This window comes from Hemitrygon akajei, chromosome 1 (genome assembly GCF_048418815.1).
Source record: "Hemitrygon akajei chromosome 1, sHemAka1.3, whole genome shotgun sequence".
NCBI classification, from domain to species: domain Eukaryota; kingdom Metazoa; phylum Chordata; class Chondrichthyes; order Myliobatiformes; family Dasyatidae; genus Hemitrygon; species Hemitrygon akajei.
Window position 1 is genome coordinate 123,151,333 of NC_133124.1, and position 15,457 is coordinate 123,166,789.

General features: G+C 40.1%; 1 protein-coding gene across 1 annotated transcript in view; it reads right to left on the minus strand.

The window, feature by feature from the left end:
* The window catches only part of atp6v1c1a (ATPase H+ transporting V1 subunit C1a), an 87,153-nt gene that overhangs the window by 53,073 nt on the left and 18,623 nt on the right, over positions 1-15,457 (minus strand). The window contains exon 4 of the mRNA XM_073051261.1: positions 8,144-8,229. Within this exon, the coding sequence (XP_072907362.1) occupies positions 8,144-8,229 (86 nt within the window). The remainder of the gene's footprint in view (positions 1-8,143; positions 8,230-15,457) is intronic.

Genomic DNA, 15,457 nt, shown 5'->3' on the forward strand with positions numbered 1-15,457 from the left:
TAGCTTCTCCGGCTCAATCTGCAAGGTGAATTCTATCATGTTATGATCAGTCTCCCGCTCTGCTTTAAAATGGCTGAAACTGGTTTGATCCAGACTGAACAGGCCAAAATCAGATTGAACTGGCCAAAGCCCTTCTGAACTAGCCAGAACCCATTTGAACCAGTCTGAACCCGCTGGAACCAGTTTGAACCCACCAGAACTGGTTTGAACCTATCTAAACCACATGGAACTGGCCAAAGCCGGATTTAAACTTCATTCCGGAGTTATGACATTACGGAAATCAGTCTTCAAGAAATAAAACCTGTACACAGTTTAATGGGGCATTCTGATACTGTCCCATCAATAAACTTGGGGAAGACAATGAATGTTCTATTCAGGACCGGTCCTTTCAGTTAATTGTATATTCATGGAGCCATCCTTCAACACTGTAACCAAAGCTCTACATTCTAGATAATTGGGACACATCATGACCAGTATATCATGGCCCAAGTAAGTGGCTGTCCTAACTATTTCAATGAAATAGTTAAAAATATGAAAAAAAGTTAACAACCATTTCCTGAACAGATTACGTATTTAAATGAAGTACAGAACAAATTGGAACACAACCAATATTACTACAGTGCTATAAAACTATTAGTTCCTAAGTTATTGACAAAGGAATTCATCCAGTGTGTGCTGTCATGCTCTTTTGATTGTAAATGAACAAAGTAAGCGCTGATATCTAGCGCAGATAACAGACTGCCTTCATTGCCTTCCTGCATGAAGCAGTATCTTAATCCTAAATTTCCAGGTACAAAATTCTCAAATATCACCGTTTCTCTGAATCAGCACCTTTCGGTCCAAATGGGTAACACAAGCACATGTAATCGATGCTATTTAAAAACTATTCACTCTAAAGGACAGTGCAGTTCCTAACTACTACACAAGTTCACGTGACTGACACTAGTTAGAAACTGTTTGGCCACAGCCTCCTGTCTCAATTAAGCAGAATCGTATCTCAAATAAACTGTGGGAATCCCAGCTATTTTCAATTAGTTTTTGTTCTTTAAGAGCAGCCCCAAATAAGTACCTGCCCTGATTAGCCAATGCCCCAATTAACCAGAATGCACTGTATTGAATTTTTAAAGTTGGGATGTGCTTCTGGTAAGTTGGTAAGTATGTAATTCTGCAAGTTTACCTGACTATACTCAAAAAGTTTAAGTAGTGATATAACAATTTAAACTGTTGATAATCATTTATTGTTACCTTTGTGCTGAAGTAGTAGAAAAAGAAATTCTCTTGAACTCCCTCTTCTGAAGGTTCACTGTGTGAATAAAGACTCCAACAACACTTCAAATGTGCAAGATCCTGCTACACATGAAGAACTTAAAGAACTGAATGTCTACACCATCAGCAAGTTGCTCATTGGCGGAGAAAATGAAGGAACTGCGCAACATGTGGCTGCCTGAGTCAATAGCGGCTTATAGTCTAACAGCAAGTGCTGACACAATCACTTTTCTTGTGATCACAAGACCCCATTTGACATTGATAAACTGGTATGCCGCAAGTTCGATTTGCTGATTTATTGGATGAGAACAGGGGCGGATGGCAAGGGAGCTGTGTGGCCTCGGTTGTAGCGAGGACTAGGCCTCAAGCCTGCTTGCAGCCGCCAGCACTGAAGAGATGAAGCTGGTGCGCTCCACTGGGGGTGGTGTGGTGCAGCGTCCAGAACAAAGTAGGTGCTGCCCTTCCAGGGTTTCACTCAGCAGAAGACAAACTCTGTTGGACTCAAAGGAAAAAGTGCTAGGCAAACACAAAAGGTCTTAAGGTGGATAAGTCATTTGGGCCAGATGGACTACATCCCAGAATCCTGAGAGAGGTTGCTAAAGAGATAACAGATGCACTGGTCATGATCTTTCAGGAATCACTTGACTCTAGTATGATCCCGGAGGACTGGAAGATTGCAAATGTCACACCATTCTTTAAGAAGGGAGGAACACAGAAGAAATTACTGGCCAGTTAGTCTAACCTCAGAGGTTGGGAAAGTGTTAGGAGTTCATCATCAAGGGTGAGGTTTCATGGTACTTGGATACTAATGATAAAATAAATCAAAGACAGCATGGTTTCTGTAAAAGGAAATCTTGCCCAACGAATCTATCAGAGCTCTTTGAGGAACTAACAAGCAGAGTGGACAAAGGAGAGGCAGTGGATGTCATTTACTTGGGTTTTCAGAAGGCATTTGGTAAGGTGCCACACACGAGGCTGCTTAACAAGATAAAATTCTATGGCGTTACAGGAAAGATATTGGCATGTATAGAGGAATGGTTGACAGGCAGGATGCAATGAGTGGGATTAAAGGGGGCCTTTTGTGGTTGGCTGCCAGTGACTAGTGGTGTTCCTCAGGGGTCTCTATTGGAACTGCACTTTTCACATTGTTTATCAATGATTTAGATAGTGGAATTGATGGCTTTGTGGCAAAGCCTGCGGATGATACAAAGATAGGTGGAGCAGTAGATAGTGCTGAGGAAGCAATGCAATTGCAGCAGGACTTTGACAAATTTGAATGGGCAAAAGAGTGGCAGACAGAATAGTGTTGGGAAATGTATGATAATGCATTTTGGCAAGAAGGAACAATAGTGCAGACTATTATCTAAATGGGGAGAAGGTTCAAACATCAGAGGTGCAGAGGGACTTAGGAGTTCACGTGCAAGACTCCCAGGTGGTTAATTTACAGATTGAGTCTGTGGTAAAGGTGGCAAATGCAATGTTTGCATTTATTTCAAGGGGAATAGAACATAAAAATAAGGAGATAATGCTGAGGCTTTACAAGACATTAGTCAGGCCGCACTTGGAGTATTGTCAACAGTTTTGGGCCCCTTATCTCAGAAAGGATGTGTTGTCATTGGAGAGTCCAGGGGAGGTTCATGAGGATGACACCAGGAATGAAGAGGTTAACATATGAAGAATGTTTGGCAGCCTTGGGCCTGTACTCACTGGAATTTAGAAGAATGTGAGGAGGGATCTCATTGAAACCGATAGAATGTTGGAAGGACTAGGTAGGGTGGATGTTGAGAGGATGTTTCCTATGGTAGGGGTATCCAGAACTAGAGGGTACAGCCTCAAAATTGAAGGATGACCTTTTAGAACAGTGGTAAGGAAGAATTTTTCTTAACCAGAGTAGTAAATCTGTGGAATGCTCTGCCACAGACTGCAGTGCAGTGGGTATATTTAAAGTGGAAGTTGATTGTTTCCTGGTTTGTCAGGGCATCAAAGGATATGGTGAGAAGGCAGGTGTATGGGTTTGAGTGGTGTATCCAGAGATACCGGCTACGTGACAGATGCACTGCCACCTGGCAGGTTGGAGGACACACCACACGCCAATCAACATTTGGTCCCTCCCAACTAATCAATGCACACCTAAATTATTGGACACCTTAATTGGATTATCTCGCCCAGCCCCATGCTATAAAAGGTGAGACATGTGCCTGGCTCGCTCTCTCTTACAGACCACCTCATTGAAGGTAAGTGCATTGATTTACGTTTGGAAAGGTTTATCGTTTGTCCTGGTAAGCGAGCCGCAGCTATCCAAGGTCAAGGGGGATAGCTGTCGTAGTGTTTTTCCTTTGTTCTTTGTATGTGTAACTGTACCCTGTCCCCACACCGCTTTCTGTGTATTGTACAGCCAACCTGACCTTCCCCACACGTGTTAACCCTAAGCGTTTTTTGTTAGAATATTGTAGTTGCTTGTGTTGACCCGACTTCCCCTTGTAAATAAATTCCTTATTATTAAAACAGTGTGTGTCCAGGCCTCTACTGTTGAGACTCAAAGAACCAGTTATTTTCCATCACAACAAGTGGGTTCTGATGGAATGGTGGAGCAGACTCGTTGGGCTGAATGGCCTAATTCTGCTGCTGGGGAAAGAAGCATCTGTGCTGGTGTGCTCCACCAGGGGTGTGGTGGCACAGTTGTGGTCTGGACTACATACATTGTATGTGACTGGAAGTTTTCTAATATTCTATGTGCTTGAATATGTGAGGATGAGCCCCAAGCTGCTGTGTCGCCTGATAGGTGTCAGGGCCGGTGCATTGCACCGGGGCAGTGTGGTGCAGCAACCAGACTAGAAGCTCTGTTATGGTTGACTTATGATTTCAATGGGCTGGAGGATCTGGAATATATACATGTACATTCTGTGTTGTTGTATGTGCTTGTTGTCCAGTACGTGCGAGGACTGGAGTGCACTGGGGGGGAGAGAGAAAGAGGCCATGTTGAGGCCAGTGCGTTTCACTGGGGGTGGTGTGCTGTGCCTTCCAAGTTTTGGAGTCAGTGCTACCCCCAGGAGTTGGCTCTATCGTGGCTACTGTGTATTTAAGGTTCAAATTTTGGCACTCTTTATTTGCGTAATTGTGATACCATTTGTGCTTGATATCTTGTGTATGCTTTGTGTTGTGTGTGATGGTCTTGTCCCTGGCTGGAGTCAGTCTTGTCCAACCAAATAGGAGAGGAGAGAGAACCTTGGGAGAAAGGGAAGGAGATGCAACACCAGAAGGTGGTGCACAGATCAAGAGTGAGCGAAGGAATGAATCACCCAGGCTAGCGAGCGTTCATTAAAAGGCAGCACCTCGCAGGAGTTTTGTGGTTTTCATCTCCACCAGAGGGTGACTAATATCCTAGCATTAGACCTTTTCAGAAGGCCTTTGAAAAGGTGCCGCATATGAGCCTGCAAAACAAGAAAAGAGCCCATATTATTACTGGAAGTATACTAACATGGATAGTAGATTGGCTGACTCGCAAGTGACAAAGTAGGAATAAAGATGGTCTTCACTGGTTTACTGCCAATGTCAAGTTGTGCGCTGCAGGTGTTCGTCTTGACACAACTTAATGTTTTATGTCAATGATCTGGATGACAGAATTGATAGCCAAGTTTGCAGATGATACAGTGATTGCTGGGGCAGGTAATTTTGAGGAAGCAGGGAGTCTGCAGAGGGACTAGGTCAGATTAAGAGAATGGGCAAAGAAATGGAAGATAGAATGCAGTGTAGGGAAGTGTATGGTTATACACTTTGGTAGAAGGAATAAAAGGCGTAGACTTGCTTCCTAAACAGGAGGCAAATTCTGAAATCAGTGGTGCAAAGGAACTTGGGAATCCTTGTGCATTGATTCAGTAAAGGCTAACTTGTGGTCTGACTCATTGGAAAGGAAGATAAATAGAACATTAGCATTCATTCTGAAGGGCTAGTAATTTTGGGCCCTGGGCTAAGAAAAAATGTGCTGGCCTTGGAAAGGGTCCAGAGCATGTTCACGAGAATGATTCTGGGAATGTATGAGTTTAACATGTGAGGAGATTAGGTATTGCACAATCTGTTGCTGGGAATTTTCCTGAATATATTGGACAAACTCTTTCCCATCCAGCTCTTTTTCAGTATGGGAGTCCCAGTCAAAAATGTGGAAAATTTTAATTCGCCCACCATCACACCCTTGTGTTTCTTGCAACAGTCTGCGATCTCTCTATGAATCTGTTCCTCTAAATCTCGCTGACTGTTGGGTAGTCTATAACATGGCTCTATTAACATGGTCATACCTTTCTTATTCCTCTGTTCCACCCATAAAGCGACACCAGAAGAGTTCTCCAGTCAGTCCTGACCGAGCACTGCCTTGACATTTTCCATAACTAATAATGACAACCCCCCCCCCCCCCCAATCCCTCCAGCTCTATCACGTATGAAGTAATGGCACTCTGGAATATTGAGCTGCCTGTCCTGCAACCAAGTCTCACTAATGGATACAATATCATAATTCTATGTGTTGATCCATGCCCTGAGCTCATGTGCCTTTCTTACAGTATTTCTTGCATTAAAATATGCACGACTTAAAACATATGTCCACAACTATTCTTCTATCTGTTCTGGCACTCTGGTTCCCATCCCCTGCAACTCTAGTTTAACCCCCCCCCCCCCACCCTAACTCCCATCCATGTTAGTATACTTCCAGTAATAATATGGGCTCTTTTCTTGTTTTGCAGGCTCATATGCGGCACCTTTTCAAAGGCCTTCTGAAAATTCAAGAAAATAGCATTCAATGTTGCTTATTGTGCTTCAATTAATTCCAGCAGATTTGTCAGGCAAGATTACTCTTGAGGGAAACTATACTGACTTTGCCATTTTAATTGTGTGCCTCCAAGTCCCCCAAAACCTCATCCTTAATTATGAAAAGCAACATCTACCCAACCACTGAAGTCCGGCTATCTGGCCTAAATTTCCTTTCTTTGACCTCTCTCTCTCCTTAAAGAGAAGCGACATTTGCAATTTTCCAGTCAGTGATTTATCAACCTTTAAACATTTCAGCTTTACAAGCACTTCCTCCTTAGTAATAGCAACTACACTCAACTCTGTTCCTCAGCACTCTTGGAATTCTAGCATACTGATTGTGTCTTACACAGGGAAGACTGAAGCAACAAACACAATTTCTTTGTTCCCCCATTATTACCTCTCCAACAAGATTTTCATGTGGTCCAATGTCCAAGATAATTTCTCTCTTCCTCTTTTTATATCTGATAAAATTTTTAGTACCTCATTTCTATTATGAGCTAGCTTACCCTATGTAGTTAATCTTTTAACTGATTATTACCTTCTGTTAGTTTTGTTTTAAAAAGCTTCCAATCCTCCAGTTCCACACTATTTTTTGTGACATTATATGCTCCCTCTTTTGCTTTTATGCTGTTTTTGACTTCCCTTGTCAGTCATGGTTGCGTCATCCTTCCTTAAGAATACTTATTCTTTGGGATGAATTGATCCTGTGCCTTTTGAATTTCTCCCAGAAACTCTAGCTATTGCTGTTCTGCCATCATCCCTGCTAGGGGCCCTTCCCAATCAACATTGGCCTGCTCTTTCCTCATGCAACTTTAGTTCCCTTTATTCCACTGTGATACTGGTACATCAGATTTTGGCTTTGCCATCTTAAACTGCAGGACAAATTCTATCATATTGTGATCACTATCTCCAAAAGATTACTTTAAGCTCTGGTTTGAACAGATCCAAATCTGTTTGAACCATGTGAAGCCACATATCTTTCTGTCATTTGCAAACTTAGCCATAAAACCATCATCTAAGTCAATGAAATATAATGTGAAAAGAAGCAGTCCCAACACAGGCCCTGAAGAGCACCACTAATCACTAGCAGCCAACCAGAAAAGACCCCCTTTATTCCAACTCTGTGCCTCCTGCCAGTCAGCCAATCTTCTGTCCATACTAGTATTTTTCCTGTAATACCATGGACTTTTTTCTTATTAAGCAACCTCATGTATGGTACTTTAAAGGGTTTCTGAAAAATCAAAGTAAACAGCATATACTGACCGCCCTTTGTCTATCCTGCCTGTTAGTTCCTCAAAGAATTCCAACTGATTAGTGAGGCAAGATTTTTCTTAAAGAAAACCATACTGACTTCAACCTACTTTATCGTGTGCCTCCAAATCCCCCAAAAACTCATCCTTAATAATGGACTCCAACATCTTACCATCCACTGAAGTCAAGCTAATTGGCCTATAATTTCCTGTCTTTTACTACCCTCCCTACTTAAAGCAGGTGTAACATTTGCTATTTTTCAGTCCTCTGGAACCATTCCAGAATCCAGTAATTTCTTTAAAGATGTCTCCACAATCCCTTCAGCAATCACTTTCAAATCCCTGGTGGTCCAGGTGACTTACCTACATTTAGACATGTCAGCTTCCCAAGTAAAACACCTTCTCCTTAGTAAAAACACTACACTCACTTCTGCCCCTTGACACTCCAAATTTCTGGCATACTGGTGGTTTCTTTGAAGTGAACAATGATGTCCCCCATTATTGCCTCTCCAATGTCATGATAGTAAAGCTTGCCCTTGTTCCAATCCACGATAACTGATCAACATCCACTAAATGTCTGCTCTGTTACTGCATCTTAACTACATAATGGTTGCTCGGTATCATTGTTTCCAGCAAATAAAATACAAACTGGACTGATCATGAAATTCCAGCATTTGATACATTGGTCTCAAAGATACAATATTCACTCATGCATGAACATAGGTGAAATTCAATTCCTACAACCTATTCAAAAGAAAGCAGGAATGTAACTGAAAGCCGGATTAACAGTGCAAAATTCCACTGTGATTCAAGAGTTTTCCGTTTACCTCCACTGGCCAAAAGGTTCTCTTGTACTTTGTCCCTACTGTCTTCCAACACATCAGCCATGTACTGGGCCACCTTCTTCACAACACTGAAACATTAAACAGATCATGGGTTATGGGTTTAAACAATACATTAGGGCAAATGCAACATGTACTGTCCTCTGCTCCAGCACAACCTACTAAAACATTGAGTACATGAACGCATAATTGTGCTCGACACCACAATGCTGTAGTGGGTAGCAAAATGCTATTACAGCTTGGGGTTTGGGGTTCAATACCAGCATCCTCTAAGTTTATACATTCCTTCCCATATGCATGTGGGTTTCCTCCAGGTGCTCCAGCTTCCTCCAATAGTCCAAAGATGCTTTGGTTAGTAGGTTCATTTGTTATTGTAAATTATCCTGTGCTTAATTAGTGGGTTACTAAGCGGTGCAGTTCAAAAGATTGGAGGATCTGTCCCGCACTATATCCTTAAATTTAAAAAAAATTACCATGAGACAGAGAACAAGGCCAAGAGTAGAATGTCTCCAAAACTGAATTCAATAACCTGGTAATTAGTGCACCAGGAAATGACATGGAATGTTCAGAGTTGCAAAAAAAATTTGAATCAGTACACTCAGGTCCTTTCCAAGACTGAAAAATCAAAAACCTGCAGATACTAGAAAACTGAAATAAAAATAGAGAATACTAAAAGCATTTAGCAGGTCAGGATATGTGGAAAGCAATACGCTTCAGGCTGGAGAATATTTGTTGGTTCTAGATATGCTGCCAACTATAGGAATAGCAGAGGATGGAGGAGTTAGGAGAAAAGACATTCTGAAGACCAACTGATCAGAAACAATAAATAAGCCTAAAGATGTGGTTATTTTGAGAGTTGATGAGCAAGAATACCCAACATCACTCAATAATGGTGCCCCAAAAAGGGAACAGTCAAGGGAATTCCAATGACACTCATATCTTCTCACAAATCAGCATCTTCTTTGATTGTCCTTGGAATCGAGCATAACCTGCCTCCACTGGGTTCTGAGGGTTCGCAAGTGACAGTGAAGCTGACACGACAACTGAAGAATCTTTCAGATGGGACATGAATTATAAGAGTAGTTTTATTTATCACACGTACATCAAAGCATACCATGATGCATTGTATGCATCAAATTGGTGATGATTATACTGGGGCAAGCTTATCACCACATAGCATACCCACAATCTACTAATCTACTAACCCTGTTACGTACACATAACACGTGACTGGGGTTGAAGCTACACTGGACTTGAGGTAATGGTCTTGTGATGGTGGAGTGACGTCATTTTCTCGCCAGTAGAGGTCATGTGACAGGTTTTTTTTTTAAACAGGGTATAAAAGGAGGACCCCTCCCTGTGAGGAGGGGCAGTTCGTGGCTGGATTTGCCATGTTGACTTCATGCCACTGCGTGATTTAATGTTATGACGCAGTTTAGTTGGAAGATGAAGTTTTATTTAATGCCTAAAGTTTAAAGGGTCATTGCCAGCAGTTTCTTTATAACACTGCTAGTTGAGAATCAGTGGAGAGTGAAGATCGGAGTTCGGGAGATAAAAGATCGAGGAGAATCGATTTCGACAGTGAAACAGGTTCGACCTTGTTTGATCCTTATTCGGAAGGAATTTGTTGACTGTTCTCGTGTTAATCCCTGTGAAATAGCAGAAAGGATTGGGAACAGTTCTGTAAAGGAAAGGTCAGTGCCTTTAAGCCGTTTCGTTACGTAAAATTCTTCGTGGGAAAAGTTCGATTTGGGAACTGAAGCAACACGACGTGAAAGAGAATTTAAATCGTCTTAAAAAGTCTCTCCCTTAAATGGACTGTGAGCATTTTGAACTTTTGCAGTACTACTTTGAAGAACTGTTTTTGCAACATCGCTTTAAGAACTGTTTAAGCTGCCGCACAGCAGCTGATTTCCGGTTATGTTAGTGATTTGTTTACTTTTGGGGGGGGGGGGGTTGTTTTCAGCGTTTAATAAACATGTTGTTTGTTATAAAAACCCCTGCCTAACTCATATTTATTGTTGCTTGAATCCATAACAACCCTAACAGTACATCTTTGGAATGTGGAAGGAAAACGGTGCATCCGGAAGAAACCCATGCAGTCATGGGGAGAACATATAAACCCCATTTAAACAACAGCAGGAATCGAACCCTGATTACTAATCACAGGTGCTTCAAAGCATTTCATTAATAGCTATGCCACCATGCCAACCCCCCCTCCCCCACTCCCCTGAACTGCCTAAAAGGGCAGATGGGTAGGTAGTTGCAGGACCTCTGTACTGACAAAGCATGGACGAAGTGTACAAAGTACTGAATACCATCCTAAATTTATCTCTTCACATGGAGTAGCTATAAACCAGAGAATCCCAATACTCAATGGTGTTCTTGCATTTTCTCAAAAGGGACATAAAGCACAAGCTGTTCTTCCCCCCCCCCCCCCCCCATCCTCCCTCTTCTCTAATGAGGCCCTGGGCATTATTTCAGAAATCTGATAGCAGGTATGTGAACATGATGACCTGGCCAGCACAGCCAAGCACCTAAGTGCCTACCTACAAATGGAAACATAATAGTTTACTTTTACCTCTGGGAATTGAGAATTGTATAGATTCAGCATTGAGTTATCTTTTAAGTGTCTTGAGATACCTGTTGTAGGTAGCCCAGACCTCATAAGATAAACGACAGGGGGGTCACCATTGCCCATTAGACACCAACTTCACTCACCTCAACACTGAACTCATTCCACAATCTATGGGCTCATTTTCACGGACTCTACAACTCGTTCTCAATCTAGTTAATTAGGGCATTGGTTAATTGGGGCAGCCAATTATTTGGGAGAACTCAAATAAAACCAAATCAAGAAAATAGCCAGAATTGCCTTCATTTATTTGGGACACTATGCCACTTAATTGGGATAGGAGATGGTCAATCACATGAACTTGTGTGGTGTAGTGTCTAACTGCCATGCTTAGAGACAAGAGTAGCAGGTGATTGTGTTATGTTATTCATTTGGGCCAACAGACGCAGATTCAAAAATCAGTCTTTTTTCATCATTTCGGTTTCTTTTATTTTGACTTTTTAAAAAAAATATTACCCTCATTAACCAAATATAAAGCCATCCACCTAACACCCCTCATCATCAGCTGGCAGAGATGATTGGTTTTTTGAAATCTACAATTGGATGCTCGAGAAGAATGGGCATTAAGCAAGCATCCCAAAAGTGAAAGCATGAAGGTAAAGATCCAGATGTTGAAAAATCAATGGTTTTCCATTGTAACTGGACAAGGTGTGTCAGTGGACCAATGTTAAAAAAAAACAAGTCTGAGGGGCTAGCTAAGAAGCTGGTTCAAAGATTTTAAAGCAACAGATGATTATCTTCATGGAAATATAGACACATTAAATTCAAGAAAGCACAGGGTGAGAAAAGTAGTGCTGATACTGTAAGTGCGGAATCATGGAAACCTACAAAAGGCCTCAGCTTGTTTGAAAACTCTTTTTGCAAATGTTATCTACAATGCTGATGTACCAGGCTACAAAACACACAACACTATCATGTTCAAAGAAAGCAATGGATCTAATAACTGTTGTGTTGTTCAAATTTGCACGTCAGAAACTGATAAAAAATAATTGTTTGTTATTGGGAAAAGTGTTAAACCTCGATGTTTTAAGGGGCTAAGAATGGATAGTTTACCAATTAAGTACTCTGCCAGCATACATTCGATGAATTCCTGTGTCAGCAACCATTATGAACTAATGTACATTTTTATAGTACTGTAGTAATATAGGTGATGTTACTAAACCCTAATTTATTCTGTATTTCATTTAAATGCTTAATTTGTTACTCAGTTAAACAGTAGCTTGTCTTTTTTTTAAATACCTTTTTAACTATCTCCATGAAACTTTAGATAATTAGTACAGTCACTTAATTGAACTAAAATGTACTGGTCCCAATGTGTCCCAATTAACTGGAATCCACTGTACTTATTTCTTTTCTTTAAATTTTATATGTTTAATTTGATGTCTTTTGCACATCGATTGTTAGTCTGTTTTGTGTGCAGCTCTTCATTGATTCTGTTGAGTTTCTTTGTATTTAATTTGAATATTTACAAGAAAATGAATCTCAGGGCAGTATATGGTGACATACACATACTTAGATAATAAATTTACTTTGAACTCCACACTCACAACCTGACTTTACTTTAGTGATTCCACAATGTTATGAACTCACATTCATTCAAGGTCTCTATAATTCATGTCCTCGGTATTTATTTTCTTATTTATTATTAATACATTTGTATTTACACAGATTGCCTTCTTTTCAACATTGGTTGTTTGACAGTCAGTGTGTAGTTTTTTATTGATGCTATTTATTTCTCTGTTCTACTGTGAATGCCTGTAAGAAAATGAAACTCAGGGTAGGATATGGTGACATATACTGTTTGTACTTTGATAATATACTTTGAACACACAGGACACAGTTTGGAGGCAAGAAAAACTGAACAAAATGTTAGGGCAGTAATGAAGCTTGGTTCTGCATAGACTCTATTAGTGGACTGTGGTGGTATTGTAAACAAGATGAAAGGATTTCTACGGCAAGCCCATTTTGAGGAGGGTGCTCTGCTAACCCTTCAAGGTGAGCATTTAAAAAAATACTGAATTTAAAATTACTGCTGAAATTAAACCTGTAGAATTTGTATTGTAATCAAAACAGTCTAATTCCTTGGGAGCTACTCTGTAAAATTAGTTTTCTCTCTGAAATAATATTTTCAGATATAGGTTTTTGAAGTTACCCATTTTTAAGTGGAATGTAATTGGGGGAAAAACTGACTATGCAGTGAAAAAATGTTTACAGATTTATGCAAAAGTTAGTGATGAATGTTTATTGGTGCAAAATTTTCAGATTGGAATTTTCAGTATAATTTTTTTTGCTGAATAATTTTGCATTGAGATACATTATCAAAACTAGTCAATCTCAATTGGCATTAGTGGAATATATGACAGGCTATGAGTTTTAAAATAATGGTGACGTTGAGGCCCACTCTTTGCAAATCCATGAGTTTGCTGGAGGCCAAAGGTGACGACCCATCCTTGAGTTAGAGGACTGTGTTTGCACGTGGGTGAGAAGGAGGAATGGGGCTCATTTTGCTGTTGATGCTTTGTGGCTTGGTTCACTGCATGTTGTTCTGCAGAGCATTGTAGGCATGCTATGTTGGTGCGAGAATGTGTGCTGCACTTGCAGGCTGCCTCCAGCACATCCTTGGGTGATTTGGTTGTTAACACAAACGGCTCATTTCACTGTGTTTTTCAACGTACATGTGATAAATCTAACTCTGAAATGTTCCTTGAACCTGTGCTCCTTCCCATTAAGAATTATCACTGAACTTAATTCTTGATTACAAAAATGTGGTACTACTTTGAGCCAAAGAATTAATGTTAGTGTGGAAAATTTGGCTGAACCTGTATTTTTGATATTCAATTTGTTTTCATCGCCAACTCATGATGTATCAGTTTTTGGAATAAATACCATTAGTTAATAGTCTAATTACTATTGATAACTTATCAAAGTTGTGTATATCCTTAAAATAACCATACTTGTTAATCAAAAATATACCCTTTGCTTCATCACCACGTTGGTAGATTTATTTAATCTCAGTCATTAGATTGAAGGCAATTGATTTTCAGAGTAGTGACTGGAATTTGACAGGGAGGTGATCTTAATTTTATTTTGTGATCAAAGAAAATCTTTTACATCTGATTCCATTAAAGATTTTTCTCACTTTGATATCTATAACACTTTGTTGAAAAAAAAATGCTGAACACCAGTTAAAATAATAAAATGTGACAAGTTTAAAATATTGGACAAATTGGAATGAGACAAAATCCAGAATGTGGAACATTCAAACAAGTCTTTTACTTGAACTGTACAAAAGGAAACACATATTATGCACACATACAATACTGTGCAAAAGTCTTAAGACAAATGTAAAAAATTTTGTCAAACCAAGATGCTTGAAAAAAAAAGAAAAGTTTCCAAATATCAAAGAATTACTATAAAGAACAGTAAATGGTAAAAAAAACTAAATCCATATTTGGTGTGACCACCCTTTATCTTTAAAGCTACATCAATTCTCTTTCTTATAAAACTGCACAACAGTGCACCAAAATCAGCTGGTAGGCTACTCCAAGCATCTTGAATTTGCCACCACAGTTTCCACCCCCCCCCCCCCCCCACCACAGACTATGGCTGTCTCGCTTGCTTCTGTCTCTCCAGGTAATTCCAGACAGCCTCGCTGATGTTGAAATCCAGTCTCTATGGAGGTCATACAATCGAAAACCACATAAAATAATAAGGCGCCCAAGACTTTTCCACAATACTATACACACAATAATAAATTTATTTTGAACTTCAAAAGAGTACAAAGAATTTAATATTGTATCTTTCATTATCTAAAATGGCAGAATAAAAACAATAAAAGGAGTTCTGCTGAGGGAACTTTTGCAGCTAGTGACTAAATTAAAATGCAAAAGGTAATAGTCTCTGGATTGTTATGAGCCATGCATAAATTGGCACAAGGTTAATAAGATCAAGTGCCATCTGAAACATGCTGGGACCATGGCCCTAGCAAAACATAACTAGGCTTTAACTAGGATAGGGCTTTAAACTAAACAGTATGGGGGGCAGGTCAGTTTAACAGCTTGGAAAAGTATGGATAAAGTAAAACAGAAAGAGTGCAGGAAGGTTTACAGAAGTCTCCAGAATAAAGAATAAGATTAAAAAGATAAGAGTTTAACTTCAGGAAACACAGAGACAAAATTGAAAAGGGTGGCAAATACAGGACTAAAGGTGTTATACTTGAATGCACACAGCATAAGAAATAAGGTAGGTGATCTTGCAGCACAGTTAAAAATTGGTGGGTGTTACATTGTGGGCATCACTGAACCGTGGTTGAAAGATCATAATTGGAATGGTGGAGCAGACTCAATGGGCCAAAAGGCCTAATTCTGCTCTCCTTATATTTCACAGCCTAAATATCGACAAATGAGCATCAACCTGAATCTACGTACTTAAATCTCTCGAACTGAACTTGAAGCCAAAGTCACAGAGACTCAAAGGCCACTTGGCACCTCAAGTTTGATTAAGATTCAAGTTTGTCACTCGCACATTGAAACATGCTGTGAAATATGCCATTCGAATTAACAACCAACATACCCGAGAATGTGCTAGAGGCATCCCACAAGGGTCACCACACATTCCAATGCCAACATAAGCATACCCTTAGTGCTCAGTAGGACAACTTGGAA